We start from the raw sequence: 19,611 nt of genomic DNA, 5'->3' as shown, positions 1-19,611 counted from the left end.
GAGATGTGTATATTTGCCAAAGGTATTTGCCATTGTCATGTAGGAGATCCAGTGAAGAATCTAAGTTGAAGAACATTCCCTGTGAATAGTGAAATCTGTGTTCCTATTTGTTGGTGGCATTGTGCTGGTTGCATCAAGCCCAGGAACTTTGCCGTACTACATAAAGGAGATCCATAGCTACTCAAAAGTGTTTAAACGGCTTACCTATCTACAGGGAAAAACAGGTGGATGAAAACTGCCTAGTTTACAGATAATAGTTGATGTTAAATCAAATGGATAGCCTGTGTGTGTGTGTGTGTGTGTGTGTGTGTGTGTGTGTGTGTATACAGACAGACGCATACACACACACATGTAACTTTAATCCAATATATATATCCTTGGACTTACTGCAAATGGACTATGAGTTGGGCACAGAAGTAAACAAGGAAAGGGGGCTGGATTGCTTCTAGGAAATTGCAGTACTCCTATGGTGATCCAGTACTTTTACCTGAAGCCGAGATTCATCTTTTTAATATCATCTTTCTTCTGTGTCTCTAATGTATTCCCCAATATGTATTTGTTCTTCACATTCCTCTCATAAAGTATGTAATTTCATCCAAGACACATAGCAAACACCACCTTGTGCCTGTAGATCTTCCTAACTTCTGGTGTCCTCTCTCACTGAATAATTTGTATTTAAATTAGCCTGATATTGTTTTGTATTTATTCTGTATGTACCTATACATGTACATGTTGTCTCTCCCAGGAGACTAAAAGCTCCTTGAGATCAGAGATTGTTTCTTTTTTTATCTTCGTGTCTCTGGCCCCTAGCCCATATTTGGCATTTAATAAATTCTTGTTGATGGGTTGTTGATTGACATTAGTAAATGCTAGACATAATGAACATTTTTTGAACTGAATTTTATTTGTGGCATATAGGTTTTTTAATGCAACCACTTGTTATTTTAAATATTAATGTTGACTAAAGACAATCTTTAAGGACAAGCATCAGAGAATTACTTGTATCAGAGTATGAGCAAATCACTATACACATCTTTTCAAGTTATGTAAAGGTAATCAGCTTTATTTAAACATCCACTTTACTTTTTTTCCAAAAAAGCCATGAGAAGGACATTTCTTTGCAAAATCTGGTAGTGCTTTTGGTGAGAATGTAGGACACCTTCAGTTTGGGGTAAAACATGGTGCATAATGATACCTAAGTACTTCTAAGGGTCTCTAAGCTAAAATAAAAATTTCCATTTTTCTTTGTGTTAGTAGTAAAAATGAAGTAAATCCATCTTATAACACACACTTCTTTCTGACACTTGCATAGTGGTAGACATTTGTAAAAACTCAGTACCCTTTTTTTTTAAAATGTCAGGACCTCAAATTCGTATTCTGATAAAGAAAAAATAAAGTAACCACATTTGTGAGAGTTTGAGTTGTGGATAATAAATATACAAAATAATGTACTTGATGTTTCCCAATTTAAAAAATGCTAGCTCTGAAAATGAAATAAAATAAAGACCAGCTGATTAGTCATTGCCCAATCTACACAAGCAATTCACATTTTATTTTAAAAGCCTAGGTTTTTAAATTATGGATGGATAAAGAACCCATTTGTCAGGTACAGATATATATGTGGTCCTGCTCTTAAATTAGAATGATTAGAGATAATTAGAATTATTTCTTATGATAATTCAATTCATTAAATGTTTACTAATCATCTAGGTGACACAATGGATAGAGTGCCAGGCTTGAAGTCAGGAAGATTCATCTTCCTGAGTTCAAATCTAGCCTTAGACACTTAATAGCTGTGTGACCCTGGGCAAGTCACTTAATCCTGTTTGCCTCAGTTCTTCATCTGTAAAATGAGCTGGAGAAGGAAATGGCAAACCACTCCAGTATCTTTACCAAGAAAACCCCAAATGTGGTCACAAAGAGTTTAACACAACTGAACAACAACAAAGACAATCTTTTTTAAAGCTACATTAGCCTGCAAATTGCTTATAGTTAGGGATTAGAAGAATATTTAATTTACTATTATGAAAGCTTAAATTTTAAACAGTCTTTGGAGGCTGTCCATTCCAGGCTTCCTATTCCCCATGCCCAACTGGAAACACCCTTACTATTACCCAGCTTAACCCACAGTATCCCAGTGTTAAGATGAAGCTTCCTTTCATCTTAGACCTCCTTCTTTCTTTTCATCTTCTGGCTCTCTTGCTTGTTTTCTCTCTCTCTCTCTTTCTCTCTCTCTCTCTCTTTTATGTTATTATCCTCCATGTACTCATTCTGTGATCCAGCTCTCCTGACCTACTTGCAGATCCTCAAACATGTCATTCCATCCCATCTCCCCTCTGTCTACCTTTGTACTGGCTATTCCCCCTGCCTGAAGTCTCTACTCCTGTCTTCTGCCTCATATTTTCCCTGGCTTCTTCCAGTGGTCAGTTCAAATACCACTTTCTATAGGAAGCCTTTCTGAGTTGCCCTAGTTTTCTCCTCTGAGATTTTCTTCCATTTATTACTTATATATCTTATATATAACTATTTATTTACATATTAGAATATAGTTTTTTGAGGGCAAGTACTATTTTTACTTTTTTTGTAACCTTAATACTTAGCATAGTGGCTGGCATATTGTAAGTGCTTAATAAATACATGTTGACTTGCTGACATAGTGTAAGTATTAGTATATATTTTATAAATGAGGAAACATATTGAGAGGTTTGGTGATTTGCTAATGATCCCATAGCTAGTAAGTATTCAAAGTGATAATTGGACATCAAGTCCAGGGTTCTGTCCACTTCCTCACACTGCTGCTTGTTGTCAGAATGCATTTATGTGTTCCTATTCTTAATCAAGAAAAAAAAATATTGAACTCTTTTTGACATGTCTTAATATTTTAAAAATGGCAAGGATCCTGGATTAACAAAATATAGACTACAGAATTTAAACGTAGAGTGCATTTAATTATTTTTTATTATGTTCTGCCATTCACATGTGAGTCCTATATATTATTATTTTCAGGTCTGGATCTAGCCTTTCCAGCTTCTGTTCATGACAATGTAATTTGCAGTAAAATATTTCAAATTCTTTACAAAAATGAAGAAATTGTTATAAATGATGTTATGATCTTCAAAGTTAAGATGCTATTGGATGAAAAAAAGGTGAGCATCAAATAAAAAAATTTAAAGCATCCAACTATCATTTATATTTTCTCTATTGGATTTCATAAGCCATTCATTTCTTTTAAGATTGAAGAATCCCTTGATGAAATGAATTTCCTGTTATCTTTAGATCTACACTTCACAGACACAGATTATTCGTAAGTATTCAAATAAAACAGTTGACTATTAAGATACTTAAATTTGCTATACTTTCTTAAGTGACAGCTGGGAATTTTTTTTTGATTACCCGTTTCCTTCTTCCTAATATTTCTTCTATAGTTAGCACACTGGATAGAACACTACACCTGGAGTTCAAAAGATCTGAGTTCAAATCCTACGTCAGGTACTTACTAGCTATGTAATCCAGCAGAGGTCACTTACTCAGTTTCCTCAACTTCTTCACAGGGTTGTTGTGAGAATCAAATGACATGATATTTGTTAAGTGTTTAGCATTGTGCCTGTTACACAATAGGTCCTCAATAAATATTTACTCCCTTTCTGGTAACAATTCCTCTATAAAATTAATTAGGGAATACAATTTTGAATCCTGACCCTACCAGTTGAAGACCATATGCTGCAGTCACACATCTACTCAGATAACATGAGATTCAGGCGGTAAAATTGTACAAGAGAAAGTATAGGGAAATGAACTCTATGTGTCTCTTATACCATGATGAAGTGATGATGGTGAAAACTCTCATCTTAATGGCACTTTTAAGTTTACAAAGCATTTTTTTCCACAGTAATCATTTGAAGGACATAGTATAAGTAGTATTCCTATTTTCCACATAGTAAGATCTGACTTCATATATGCTTAATGGTTGTCAACTCATTTTACACACATTGGTTCTTTTGGTCCTCACAGCAGCCTTATAGGTCTTTTAGGTGAATTTTATCCCCATTTTACTCATGAGGAAATTTAAGCATTGAGAGTTTGTGACTTTACTGTGGTCATGTAGCTAGTAAAAATCAAAAGCAAGAATTTGAGCCCAGGATTCTGGACACAAAGTATATTGTTCTTTCCACTACAGCATGCTGACCCACACCTTAGAGACACAATGAATAAAGTTTTATTTTTTTTAGGTTTTAAGGCCTATGAATTTATGAGCAGCACTAATTCCTGTCAGACTTTATAACATTCATTTTCAAACCTCTTAAGAAATTTAGGAGTGACTGTCCTGACTTGCCTATCTAACTAAATCATTGGGGCTGTATTTTAGACAAGTCATAACTGGAAACACTTTTACTTCCTTGACTGCCATGTAGAGAGAATTGTAAATACAATGGAACAGTTTTACTTTTTATTTGTTGTCTTGCAAATACTGTTGTAAAACATTTTTGGAAAATTTCATGTAAATTCAGACTACTTTGTGGTAGTTCTAAATTTAACGGATCTTAAGTGTCGCTATTTATATCTCAGCCCTGAAAATTTCATTATGACAAGTTAACTGACAGTAAGGAATCAGGTTCCCACATAGCAGGCACTTCATCTACCAAAGGTCCACTTTTGGTGCACAAAGTAATACCTTGATAATTTTCATCCAAAGTCTTGCTTCTAGTACTAGCCAAAATTAGAGAATTGTTCTGTTCTACACATCCACTAATGCTCTATGTATTCATTGTTACCTAACCACACTATATTGCATATTATTCTTGAAATTGTTGCAAAATTGTTTTACAGGTAAAATCTCATTGCAATCACAGTTATCTGTTACACTAAAGGATGTCAAAACCCCCAGTAGTGGCTCCCTAATTTTAATACTACAAAATTTTATGTGGCAGAATAATTTGAAGTGGCTTTAAGAACTTACCTGGATTGAATTTGTACATTATAATACAATTGGCATTGTATTATCATGTTAATCTCTATCTAGGGGAATTTGATTGTAGTTACAGAAATGGGGGGGGCGGCACACGGAGACACCATGAGACAGCTTTATAAAACAATTCTTGGTATAGATATTGAGAACAGAGTGGTAATGAGACAAGTATATTTTCTCATTTTGGGGTGTCATATTGTTATCCCATGTAAATTTAGTGCTTTTTAGATTATTTCTCAGTATTTGTTTAGAGTTTTTAAAAGTAGTTAATAATAATACGCTATATTCATTTGTAATTATTTCCTGTTATTTTAAACTGAACTAGGAAATATTAACTCTTTTTAAAATCGTTTTTGTACTTACATACAAATGTGTTGCTTTTTATAGGGCAGATGACTTGAACTCCTTGCAACTAATAAGTAGCCGAACATTGAAGCTGCACTTTAGCCTCCATAGAGGCCTTCATCATCATGTTAATGTTATGTTTGATTATTTCCACCTTTCTGTTGTGTCTGTTACAGTCCATGCTTCTTTAGTTGCACTACACCAGCCACTAATAAGGTAAATTTATCTGATCTCCTAAATCATAATGCTTTTTTTTCCCTATAGGAAGAAAAATGCTTTGAAAAATAACCTAATAATGTAGAACTGTTTAGAGATTTTTTTTATAATTTACTAATAGGGATATAAATTATGCTAAAATAAGTATGTAATAGATTTTAAGAAGATGAGATTTTTAACTTTAATAGTGCAGATATATTATGCAGTGGTGTTTCTTGATCCAAAACATTTTCTAGTAAAAATTTGTAGGATTTTACGACAAACCAAAATTGTTCTAAATAGTCCACATATGTCCCTGTTCCTTGCCATAGTCATGCCAAAATGTTCTCATCTGACTAGACTACTTTATTATGTTTTTTAAGACTTAAGAGAAAAGTATCCTAAAACTTTCTTTAATAGCGCAATCCTGTGTTTAGCCACCTTTAGTGTCAGGAAATTCATCTTATATCTAAACTATAAAGTTGTAGTAAAAGGCTCTTTTCCCTTGTTCTCTTTGTAGTAGAGCTATAGCACATTCACTATATATAAACTTCTTAATATATTTTAGCTATTAAATTTCCTGGCATCCTTTCCTCCCATCTCTAGAATGAATAATTCCAACTTATTTAACTTTTCCTCAGATAGTATTTTGATTTTCTAAAATTTTGGTCATCTTTAAAATTGATTGCTAAAACCTTTCTGTTTCATGTACTTTTCTAGTTATGAAGGCTGGAATAGGTCATCGTATACTGTGATAAGCTTTTGAATAATATTCAGTATATCAGTAAAATTACTTCAGCAGTTCCTGTGTACTGTGTTCAGATTTGTATATCTTCAGTAATGTTTTTGCTTTTAATCATTGAACTTAAAGTCTTCTCAGTTTTGTTTATATTGGATTATTTCAGTTCTTGAATTATTTAAAAGATATTATACATACCATTGGAGGTAACATGGTATAATAGATAGGGCATTGGGCTTAGAGTCGTGAAAACCTGAGTTTAAATCCTGCTTAGCTTATTAGCTGCGTGGGCCTGGACTGGTCACTTAACCTCTATTTGCTTCAGTTTCTTCATTTATAAAATAAAGGCATTGGATTAGGTAACTTCTAAGAGCCCTTCTAGCTCTAAATCTATGATCTTTTGAAAAAATTGCTAACCATTAAATAGGGATAAATTATTCTCCTTGGGTAAAAATCTATAAATATTGTTTAATATCTATGAAGAGAACTTACTCAGCATAAAAGTTATACTGGAAAGATCCTCAAAGCTTTCATTTGCCTGATGTCATCATTCTCTTTTTTTATGTTTATTTTTACAAACCTCTATTACAACTATTTGATGTTCATAATGGAGTTTTTCATCTTTTTTTAAAAATGTATGCTACTTTGAACTTCTTTTTATAGAAGAAACTCTTAATTGGAAGCTCTAGTTTTCCAGACTCACTAAGGATATGTGAGTAAAGCAAGCATAGTATCTCCCTTAATTAATATATAGACCACCTGTCAGGTGCTCATTTTGATGGCCTTCTTTAAGTAGTGAAATAGTAACCAGATCACTGATTTTAGTTAAACATGTGCTTCCACTTACAATACAACAGTTTTTGCCACAGATAATAAGAAAAAAGGACAACTTACCTCCTAGACATGGATTATTGAAAGAAGACTTTTGGCTCTAAATCATATGCCAGAAGGATGAACTGTTGGCTTTGCTTAGTGGCTGGAGGAAAAGTTGAGGTACATTCAATAGCTGGTGTTGCTACCCTCAGTAACTTCCATGGAGCCTCATGTCCTCTGTTGCTAGAATTGTCCTTGACATGAATACAGAATTTTTTCTCTCACTTTCCTCTACTTACAAATCAAGTTGAGAGTTTAGTAAGAGGCAGCAGGGCAAGATAGTGGCAAAACTTTTTGCTGATGGTGCTGGTCCAGAGGTCATTTTAAAGGTAATATTTCTAGCTCTAAATGCTTCAACAAGTTTTTTCCTAAATTTATTTATTATAGATTTGTCTCCCAATCATAGCAAAAAGAACATGAGCATTTCTCATTGTTTTATTTCTCATTGTTCTAATATAAATAAAATTAAATTAATACAATTAGCCCAAATAGCATGTTACTTTAATGCAGTTTTTCCAAAATAGTAGTACTAATACATAATTCTGAAAAAAAACATTTGGCAGCAAATGGAATTTACAATTGGCTTGAAGATTTCTTATTTGCTATGGTAGTGACATTTTTATTTTTACAAATTCAAATTTCTTTTTTGCATATGAAATGTGCTTGTTGCTTATGGCAATACCAATTTCGTTTTCCCTTCTTACTTTTTGCAAATGGTCTGAGTGCATTAATTTGACAAATATCAATTATCATTCCTGATTATCTCATATAGTAGTATGTAATAGAAACACAAAAATTATATCCAAAGTGGTAATTTTCTTCATACAGAGGGAATTTTTATAGAGGGTTTATGCTGCCATATCTGTTTTGACATTAGAATTGTTTAGACTGTGCCTACAAGAATTTGTAGACATTATTTTTTTTCAAACCTTAGAAACATCACAGTTGTGGGTTTAGATCATATAAGTCCCTTCTAGCTTTGCAACTCTGATTCTGTGATCCTATGAAAACATCCCTATTTTTTGAGAAACTAAGGTACCAAGTGCATCAAATGCTTTTCCTCTTATAATATTTAAATTTAACTCCAGAAATTTTGACCTATATCAGAATAACAATATATAAATATTTAGATAATTGTAAAATACTTAATTTAAGGACTACCAGTGCTCCCCACAGTATTTCCAAAAAATTTGCCAGTGAACTGACAGATGTCATCAGGTTCTTCTTCTCTTATTTTTTGTCCGTTGCCAAGCTATGTGAAGGTTCACCAGAAGAGGAGAATAGCAATACTTTTGAGTAATTTTGTCTTCAGTACAGAAATAATCATTTTTTTCAATGTCATTGTCTTAAAATGCATTAGTAGAAATCAAAATCTTGCCGGAGTGTTACTCTTTAGGTGAATTTTTATTTTTGTAAGACTTTACTTAGCACATATTTAAGTCGAATTTAAGTTGTTTTTTGAAAAAACAGTAATTTAAAAATAATTGTTCCCTCAGCTTTCCTCGTCCTGTGAAGAACACTTGGTTAAATAGGAATGCACCAGCACAAAACAAAGACTCTGTGATTCCTTCTCTTGAAAGCGTGGTCTTTGGTAATAACTACTCAAAGCAGTTAGCTCCAGATGTAAGAATATAGTATATTTAATTTTTTTCTCTTTTCTTATTTCAGGAAAAAGAATGCAATAAATGTTTTTTTCAGTAAACAGTAGAACTTTGGATAGTTAGAATCAATTAAAAGGAGAAGTTTGGCCATCGAATGATTCCATATTCTGATTGTCAAAACTATAATATAGCCTTAGGGCCTAGCTTAAGTATACTAAATAAAAGAAATCTTTGACAATCTCTCATCTTTTTCACCTTTCCACAGTTATCGCTTGTTCTGTTAACAAAACCTTACCAGCCTAAAGAAGTGATTCTATCAAGGTTCTACTCTTTGCAGAATTAAAGACAGACCCCAAACATTATATGTTCATTCAGCAAAAAATCCCTCCAAAAGGAGGTGACCTTAGTAATAATAAAAATAATAGTTAACATTTATTTAGCACCTACTGTGTGCCAGGCACTGTGCTAAGTGCTTTACACATATTATCAAATTTGACAAAATCTTAGAAAGTAATGAAGTAATAAATCATAATCAAAATGCTAGTCTAGTAGTTCAGATGAGAGTCTTCTCTGATTCTAAAAAGCAACAATTGTAATTCTAATATGAACGGTTTTTACAGATAACATAAAAATTTATGCTTGAATTAGATGAGCCTTTGTTTCAATATAATTCAGTTGAATGAATTGAGCCATATTCAATGTACTTAGACTTTTACTAACAAAAACATTTGTTGTGTTAAATTTTGCCTTAGTCACATTTATGGTTTAGATTTGACAAGGATTATTGTAAATGATCTGAATTTTAGTATAAGAAAAATATCATCTTTATGTTTTTCCATTTTGAGATATTTTTAGGTAGTAAAATATTGTCTTAATATTTTTGTTTAGGGATGCAGTTTCATAATTGCAGAATCATTCTTACATCATGCCTACAATTTCCATTATACACTTTGTTCCAGTTTGCTGCTAGCATTCCAGGGATTGCACAGCTACTTCCTAATGGTAACACAAGAGCTTCCCTCTTGTCACAGAATAGATCTGGGTATGTTGGAAGTAATACAGTCTTTTTCTATACTTCTAAATCTTTTCTACATGATTATATTGTTAATTATGAAGATACATTGTTATATTTTTCACATGAAAACTATAATGTTCATAAGTGATAATATGTACTGTCTCTTTTAACTATTAAATCTGAATATGTGAATCAGAAATATTTTACAGTCTTTAAAAAACCACTTAGTGCTACATTTAAAGTGAATATTTTGACATATAAAAAACAGAAAATAGTACATTATCCTTTGTTATAATGGAAAAATAAAAACAGGAAGTAATATGGAACAAATATGGAAACAAGTTAACAGTCCACATAAAATATTTAATAGGAGGGTTAAATATTGTAAGTATTTGAAGCAACTTAAAAAATTGGTTTCAGTTGACCATAGAATCTGTTGCTTACTCTAAATTTGTGGGATTATGATTATCATCTAACCAGTGCTTAAGAGCTATAGGTCACCAACAAACCAAGCATATGATTTCATTAAATAAATATCTATGTGCATATGTATGTGTGTGTATATATATATATATATATATATATATACACACATATGTGTGTGTATAATATATATGTGTATAATATATAAGCATACACATAATATACACACATACATGTTATTGGGGTTGACAATGTTAAAATTTTGATTTTATGTTTGATTTTTCATTTTCATATAATTTTAATGAATTAGATCATTTTTAAGATTTTAATTGTATTAGCTCTCTATCCTTTTGAAGAAATCCGGTTGCTTCTATTTTGATTACTGTTAACTTGGTTCTGTCATATTTTCTACCTACTCTTTTGAGCACCTTAATCTTTTAATAATATTTAATGCTCTTTATGAAATAGTAGGTATCATTCTAGATATCTCACAGATGGGAAAATACTTCATTTGAAATTATGTTGAAATTTAAGTAGAAAAGAAAAAATACTGAAAATAAAATTTAATTAAAAAAAAAAGATAAGTAGCCTATTTTTCCAGTTGCCTGTTTGGGGTTTATTTGTTTGCTTGGTTGGTTTTGATAGATGAACCAAAACTATTTTTAATGGATTCTTACTGAACCATTAAACTCTCTGTAGTCTAACTTTTTGGTTCACTGTTACTATGAAGATAACTATGGAGATGGCAAAAACTGTGCCTGTCTTTGCCTTTATAATGTCATAGTCAATTGAATTATCTATACCATAAAAGAACCATCAGTTCCCTGGGAAAAAATCAGCCAAATTGTTTTTGTTTTTGTTTTTGCATTGACTGTTTCAGAAGGTTGAATACTTATGTACATGTACACTCCATGTGTATGTGTTGATAAGCATTTCTACTTGGCTACATTTTATCCCTCAGAATAAAAAAAAAATAATGCGAAAGGATCATTATCCTTTAGACCATCTATTATCTGGACAAACTGCTTTCTTATTTTGCCTTCTACTTAAAACATCTGAATGTGTCTTTGGACAAACCCTGCATGTAGAACGCTATTATAGAGTGTCTGTATTCTTCAGAGTGGTAGATTATAATCACCTTGTCTTTTTTTATGTTGAATCAGCATTTGTGATAGAAATCTTAAAACAAAATTATATTTTAATTTATTCAACCTACTAATATAATTATACATTTAACACAATAGATATTTAAAAGAAAAAATTATTTACATTTTAACTCAGAGAAAATACATTTGCCAACAACAGCTAATTTATAAAAGTTGAGTCATGAAGTACTCATAATAGAATAGTTTGTCTTTCTCTGAGACAAAAATGCATTTCAAATAGAAAAAACATCAATGTCTCCAATTCTCATTTTATGGAATAAGTTTTTTCTTAATTTATACTTGATAACTGTTACCTCTTAGTGAAAATATAGACATATATAGGAGGGATTTTTTTCCCTTTATTTTTTTAAATTGGTAAAGTGAGACTGGAAATAACACAGTTAATCTAAAACACTTCCTATTTCAACTCAGAACACAGTCCCAGAGATTAATCAAAAGTTTCTTTGTAATTATGCATTTTAAATAATTTATCATAAAATACTAAATGAGCAAAAATAGAACTCAGTCTTTGTATGGTAAAAGATAATTTTTAAAAATCATTTGACTAGGCATAGGTACTAATGCATGATTTATAGTGTAAGATTTACTTTTTATTTTCCAAGGACATTTTAATGTTTTATGTTCAGTAAATATTTGTTGGTAATACTTTGTTTTTCTTAAATCTTTTTATTTATTGACATACCCCTTTTTTACTTTTGACTTTTTAGTCTCTTTTGCATGCATCTTTTAAATAGACTTCTAAAAAAATCTTACTGTTTAAGATAAAAGTAATTAACCCATAGACTTAAATAATTAGGTCTTTCTTTTGCAAAATAAAATTTACGTAACAATATAGTTCTGTTACCCTATGAAGACTACAAATTTTAAAATATATGTAAAGTTGCTTTTTGTTTATAGAATATTGAATTTACTTTTTTCTCTTGTACGCTTGTATTTGCTTTTTCCCCTTAGCATGAATTTTCAAATTCTTATGTATTTCAAAATCAGAATTTCAGATAAGGTTTGGAAAACATTCCAGAGCTTTTTGAGAGGGATAAAAAAGTGAGAATGTTCCTAATATTTAGAAATATGCCTTTATTTCTTTTCTCTTTTTGCATTTTAACTTTCACCTACAATGAAGATGTATTTTTTTTATTGACATCTAATTTAAAAGTCATAATTAAGTGAAAACATTGGACTAGGGAGTCTAGAAATCTAAATTCTAGTCCCCACTATTATTAATTGCTTTTTGAGTAAATTATGTAATTTCTCTGGGTCTCAGTTTCCTCATCTGTCAAGTGAATGAATGGGATTAGACTAAGGCCCCTACCAATTTAAAAATTTTTAAGTTCCTTGAGGACAAAAAATTGTTTTTAATTTTTTTGTCTGTATCATTAGCACCTAGCACAATGCCTACTAATAGGTGTTCATTAATAAATACTTGTTCATTTGAAAATGAGTGAAAATGAATATAGTTACATATAAACAAAATTGAGTTATTTTGATCATGTCACTTAAATTTTAAAGAGATTTAAATTGAAATAAGTAACAAGCCTTAGATTTCAACATCATCCTTAATGTACACGTCTTGAGTATTATTTAATATGCTTATCAACTTACCAATCAATGGATTCTGCTTTACTGTTCTAGTCTAACTACACTAGAAAACCAATGATAACATTTATTACTAACTTATAGGCAAATTCTAATAAATTACATTGAAAAAGGAGTATAGTAACTAGTCATGTGTGCAATCCTTATAACTAGCCAAGGCCAGCATGCACGTCCTTTACGAGCGCCTTCTCGGAAGAAAATGTCCACGAAACCAGAAAGACACAAATCTAGGTATGTTTTTAATGCAGGATAAGTAACCTCATAGAATCTTTAGTAATATAGAAATTCTTGTTTTAAATTATTAACAGTAAGTTTATATACTAGTGTAATATGTTCCCACCATTAGTAGTTACAGATTTTGGTTGTTTGATGAAGCAGAAATTCTTTGATCATTATGGTAACTTTCTCAATTTGAATCTGTTATCCAAAGGGCAAAATTAACTAAATTTCTTATTTCAAACTATGAAATGGTAAATATAAAAAGGCTATCCTTAAGGAGCCTTTAATACCATTTTTAGAGTTCTTTAAGTACTTCTTTCTGGGTCATAGTGACAAGTTGTGTTCAAGAACAGAGATACCATGTGGTGACTAAAGGGTTTTTTAAAAGCTTATTTTAGATAATGTCTATACTGCCAAAATTAAACTAAACTTAATTTTTCTCAGAATAGTTCTTAACTTTGAGTAGACTCAGTGATAAAAATCTTAAATGGAAAAAATCTAATCTGCATAACAGAAGTAAATAAGACTAGCTGAATTAACTTGAGTTTGAGTTATATTTTAATGTAATACTACTCCAATTCAAGAGTAACTTCTCAATAATTCTATGTTATATAAGAGATAAAAAATACTCTTATAAGTTAAAATAACAGAGTTCTAATTTTATATTTCAAAGACATATATAATTCAACTCAGTAAGCAAGTAATGGTAATTCTATTTTATTTAACACCTGTGTGAAATATTGTTTATATCGCCTGGCCGAATTTTGTTGAGTTTTGTATCAAATTAAACAGGTAATTTCTGTCATACAAAATTGAAAATGTCTTAGAGTTCAATAAACTTTTTCCCTTTAAAAATATTTAACTGCTATTAATCTGTTCATTAAAAATGGATAAGTAAAAATTAAAGGACAGGTCAGACCTTTTCACATGTTTCCTCTGCCAAAAGTTAGTTCAGATATGTTTAAATTGGTCCCATTTCAGTGAAGCAACTAAAAGTTAACAAGGTTTCAGGATATAAGGCAGGGAGAAGGAATAAGAACAAAAACTGAAGTTCTATCAGGTTTTTTTTCTTTTAACATCACTTTTATGACAATTTCATCTCATAAAAATATCTATAAGCATATATTATAGATATATTATTCTACACAGCTATAAATATGTTTTTTACATTGTAGAAATATGGCCATATTGATACTTACTAGTGTCTCCATTGTCAAAATAAATGTGTATTCATATTCAATGTCATTGCACCTAATTAATTTCCTTTATTTTCATGAAATCTTAAAATAAGGCTTTGATCCATTAATTTAGAATTGGTAGTTTTTCAGTTTATATTATGGGCCCATAATATACTTATACTTGTACACATATATTAAAGTTTTTCTTTTTCAGACAGGTTTGATTTTAGTCTTAAAATAACAATTAAAAGATATGTTTACTGAATTAAAAACAGTGAAGTACAAAGACAAGATAATTTAAAACATACCTTCATTAACAGTTTCTTAACTGAAGCAATAATTTAAAATAGAAGTGTCAAAACATGCAAAGTGGGCTAGGGCCCAGAACACTCCCAAATGTGTCCTGGACCATATTAAAATGTAACTAGGAAATATTTAAGAAAATAAATAAAAATACAGTAAAACAGTAGATAATATTAACATTTGGTTTAAGTCAATATGCATTCTGCTGCATGGTTTAGTGGTCCTCTTTTTTATTTGAGTTTGATATCACTGATTTGAAACAACTTTCATTGAGTTTAAATAGAGACTTTTGTATTAAAAATCAGTGAACTCATTTTTTAAAGACCTGAATTTAAGTATCAAAACTGCTCTGTGTCCTTAATCATTGTATCTATATAGAAAATGGCCCATATTACATAGAGAGTAATGAGAAACAGTACAATTCACAAACTTTATGAATACCTTTTAAGTTCATTTTTTGGGGGGTGGGAAATTGTTTAAACTTTGAAAACAAAAAATGTCAGGCTTCCTTATCTTAATATTACTTAGCTAGTGGGGGCAGCTAGGTGGCACAGTGGATAGAACATTGGCCCTGAAGTCAGGAGGACCTGAGTTCAAATTTGGCCTCAGACCAAACACTTGACACTTACTAGCTGTGTGACCCTGGGCAAGTCATTTCCCTGTCCTTCCCCCCAAAAATATCACTTAGCTAATAAGGCTGTCAAATAGAATAATGTATTGGATTAAGTACAAAATCCATAAAGCAATTTTTTTGTATTTAAAAGTTATACAAATACTCATGATCTGCAGCTACCAATGAAAACCTTGTCTCTTGAATGTATTAATTTAGTTGTATTCACAACAATCATTTCATAACATTTTCTAAAATCAGTATATTAGTAGTTGTTTTAGTGAAGGAATAAACATTTTAGACTACCTTCAAGGGTAGGAAATTTCCCATTATTGAAAATGAGTAAACAAACCAACAGTGGTGGGGAGGTTAGACTAGAAGTCCACAAAGTTTTCAAGTGTTAAGTTTATATAATACTGGGTTTGTGATTTGGCTTTTTTTTTTCATTTTTCGCAAAAGCTAAATATATTGTTTTAGTTTTGCAGGTGTGAAGTCAATTAAAAACAAAGTCACTTTGTAATATGCAAGTTGAACCTCTCTTGAAAGGACAAAAATGAAGAAATTTTTAAATTTATTTCATTATTTTTCTTCATTTTAAAGTATTCCATTAAGTTCATATTGGAAGTACTTTAATTCGTTCTGCCTTCATCCAGATGTTTATAATGTGTACCATGTAAATCTGGATTTTACTACAGATATGCCTCCTTCAAGAATTCATGATGTAAAAATATATATAATTGATAAAACATGAAATTAGAAAATATTTAATTTTAAAGAATTTGTCAGGTTTTCCCTAAATAATATAGTATCCTAAGTACATTTTAAGTATGATTCAGTTCACTAAAATATTTCAAGATGTATGTTATATATAATCATACGCATAATAGACAATGGTAACCTTTTACTGAAAGTTGAGCTAGTCCCTACATGAGTATTATGGATATTTTTATGGCATTATTACCTTTTTAAAACTTACTATTATCCTGTTATTCCAGAGCCATAATTTAGAAAATGGTTATTTAGTGAACTGACATAGTTAATGTTCCTATGAAAATGGTAAATTACCTCTGCATTTACTTAACTATTCAGGTCTTGCCTAGGAATTTCTTACGGTTGCTTAAATAAGGATAATTTAGCTATATTATTTGATGAATAATGCTAAATTTTAACACTAAAACATTTCATCTATCTATACTTTAATTTTTTTTTCAGAAAAAATAGATGTAGAAGCTCGCCTTACCGAATTATGTGAAGAAGTAAAGGTATTTTGGACTTGTTTTAAGAGTTATTGGGATGGTTTATGTCACCTATTCAAACTACACTTGATTCAAAATTTAAATTGAACTTTCCGAAAAACATGCCTTTTTTCTAAAATGCAAAGGTGGTTTATCTTATTGAAATAAAATCTTAAGTTGGTCAGAAAATATTTTATCTTAGTGTGAAATAAAATTTTTGACATCTTCTAAAAGTTTTGGTTGTACTTTAATATGTAGTTGCAGTATTGAAATATGTTTTGAGAGGTAAAGATTTTCTTTTTTATTCCAGTAATTTAAGATAACTTTTCTCTAAGAATTTATGGGTTGATTTTTATAATTATTTTTCATGGGTAAATATCATTGGACTACCTATAGTTGCTGTTATTAATTGTCATTATTTAGAAAGAAAATATATGTTCAGTTTCTGTGTTAACAATTTTGTTCCATACTAAGCCATTTTTTCAGACTTATTTTTCTTGTTGCTGTAGCTGGAAGCTTTATTTTGTTTTGGTTTGTTTTCACAGTAAGAATCTAAATACTTTCAGTATTTAAAATCCTCCTGCAGTTTATTGTTATATTTGCTGATGGAAGGGAGTAGGGGTACAGATAATGCAGAAATCATATATATTTGACTTTGGAGTGTTTCTTTGTGTTTTCATGTGTAAATTAGTATATGAATGGCTGTGTTGAATATGAATTCTCATAATAATACTTGAAAGTAGTATAAGAGACTTGACTTGGAAGATGGTAGAAAGTTAACCAATTTTCCTTTCCTTCCCTACTGCCTTCTCTCCCCCATTCCACCACTTGAAACAAATGGTATTCACATCTGAAAGTTGGCTACCATCTTTGTATCTCTGTTTTTTGTTGTATTTTTGGTTTGCCTGTCTCCTTACTTTGGAGACATTAACTTATTTTGGAGGGAAAGTAAAAGAATGAAGAGGGGGAGCATAAAAAGATCTGCTGGACTTTAGACTGTATATTTTTAGAATGACTCTTGCCTAAAAACACCTACCTACATAGTTCTTTCATTGAGAACTTGATCATTTGAAATTAAGTTTACCATTGATAACACTACTTGAAATTCTAAAGTAAATTTAGTCTGTAGGTCAACTTGTTTAGTTTTGTTATAAGACTCAAGTTAATTGTTATATTTAAACACTTTTTCTTCATCCTTGGGAAAGACATGCTAGAAGGTAACATATATATGTATCGTTTTATTATTCTTATATAATTATTATTATAATATAGTACAATGGTAGATTGCTTTTTTTTTTAACTTAGAATTTGGGGTATTTAAATTCTCCTTAGTCATCTTGGTGTAGCATATAGAGAACTGGCCTTAAAGCCAGGAAGACCTGAGTGCAAGTCTGACACGTACTGGCTGTGTGGCTCTGGGCAAGTCACTTAACCTCCAGGCAGTTCTCTTAAGACCATAAGTTTTATAACTAATACAAATGACATTTACAAACAAAATAGAACCTTTTCCTGCTAAGAACTTATAAGGTATCTAGTAAGTATAATAGAATACCATTATTACATGATTTCAGATGTACCATAATTTTAATTGTATATATTCTCAAAAGAGTAACTTTCTACAGTACGAGACTATTCTGACATGGATTGGTTTTCATCTTCAGCCCTGTACACTTACACCATATTACAAAGGGATTCTCTTGTACCCACGTACAGTTAACAGTTGAAATTGGATGTTATACAATATTACATGAAGATTAAAAGTCAAGACACCTGGCTTTTAGTTCCAAATCAACAAAATCTTATTTACCTTGAACCAGTTACTTAAATTAATTAGAATGTGAGCTCTTTGAAGACAGGGACTATGTGTTTACCTTTCTTTGTTATCTCCAGACCTTAGCAGAGTACCTGGCACACAGTAAACATTTAATAAATGCTTTTTTTTTCCCTAGGCAATGGGGTTAAGTGACTTGCCCAGGGTCACACAGCTAGTAAGTGTTATGTGTCTGAGGCTAGATTTGAACTCAGGTACTCCTGACTTCAGGGCCAGTGCTCTATCCACTGCACCACCTAGCTGCCCCTAATAAATGCTTATTGACTGAATTTCATGTTCCATATTTATGTAGCGCATGCTAATTCTTAGGGTCCTTATCGCAACTCTTAAGTACATTGATAAGTTAGGTTCCCCAAATTTAGCAAGAAGAGATAGCTACAGCTCTTCTCATCGCTTACGGGGGATTTCCCTGAAGGATTCGGAGTCCTTCTCTAAGGCTTTTGGACCAACGCCTCTTTTTGCTGTGTTCTCAAATTATCAGTTAGTCATCCAGACTTATTAGCTTTTAGAAAGGGATATTTTACTGTGATGGTATAGTTAGTATAGTTGCTATAAACATGTCCCCAAGAGTTGGACAAACTCTACCACCAGAACAAAATTTAGGGGAAAGTAAGCTTAGGCTCAGAGAACACACGTGGCAAAGGAGTCACTTACAACTCCTGAAAGTCCTTTTGCTTGGAATCCTCAAGATGTTCCTTCATACATAGAGTGTAACTTTTTTGCTGGACTCTTTATAGAGCCTTGAATCTTCATCTAGTCTTTGGCTCCCAATGCAGACACTATCATCCAGTTCTGGAGACCCTGCTGGGATGGAGATGGGTCGATCAGAAGTTTTCAAAATTCCTAAAGTTCACAAAAGTCTTCCTTTAATCAAAGGATTTAATTGGTATCCTCTTGCCTCTTAACCTGTTGAAATGTCTTTTGGATTCTAAACATTCTTCCTGTCAAAGTCACTCCAGCTGATTAAGGACTTTTTCATTCATTTCATTAATCTAAAGCCTATGATTAATTGGTTTTCACCTCATTAAGGTATCAGGATGCCATGTTTTATCATTTATTTGAAATGGGATGGCATGATTTATTTGATTTGTTCCATCAGTTTCCCTCTTTAAAAATAAGAGAGTTGAATTAGATATGCTGTTAGGTTTTCTTTGAACTCAGTCAACAAACAGGCATTTATTAAGCACTATGTTCAGGCTTTTTGCTAAGTATTAGGTAGAACTAAGAGCATTTTTCTAGAGAGATCATTAAGTTAAATGTCATTTTAGGGGAAAGCTTAGTTAATACAGCTTATTTTTTCCCTATCATCAAGACATTAT

General features: G+C 31.3%; 1 protein-coding gene across 4 annotated transcripts in view; it reads left to right on the top strand.

The window, feature by feature from the left end:
* FAM135A (family with sequence similarity 135 member A) overlaps positions 1-19,611 on the top strand; it is a 121,331-nt gene that overhangs the window by 50,951 nt on the left and 50,769 nt on the right. For 2 of the 4 annotated variants that reach the window (XM_021000143.2, XM_021000147.2), the window contains exons 5-11: positions 3,007-3,146; positions 3,234-3,304; positions 5,354-5,527; positions 8,615-8,741; positions 9,608-9,761; positions 13,070-13,147; positions 16,439-16,488. In XM_021000143.2, the coding sequence (XP_020855802.1) occupies positions 3,007-3,146; positions 3,234-3,304; positions 5,354-5,527; positions 8,615-8,741; positions 9,608-9,761; positions 13,070-13,147; positions 16,439-16,488 (794 nt within the window). The remainder of the gene's footprint in view (positions 1-3,006; positions 3,147-3,233; positions 3,305-5,353; positions 5,528-8,614; positions 8,742-9,607; positions 9,762-13,069; positions 13,148-16,438; positions 16,489-19,611) is intronic. The other 2 variants (XM_021000144.2, XM_021000148.2) reach the window with 1 other exon arrangement.

The sequence above is a fragment of the Phascolarctos cinereus genome, unplaced genomic scaffold, assembly GCF_003287225.1.
Source record: "Phascolarctos cinereus isolate Bilbo 61053 unplaced genomic scaffold, phaCin_HiC Scaffold_5;HRSCAF=322, whole genome shotgun sequence".
Lineage (NCBI taxonomy): Eukaryota > Metazoa > Chordata > Mammalia > Diprotodontia > Phascolarctidae > Phascolarctos > Phascolarctos cinereus.
Note: the sequence above shows the minus strand (reverse complement) of the source record. Positions and strands in the feature narration are given on the sequence as shown.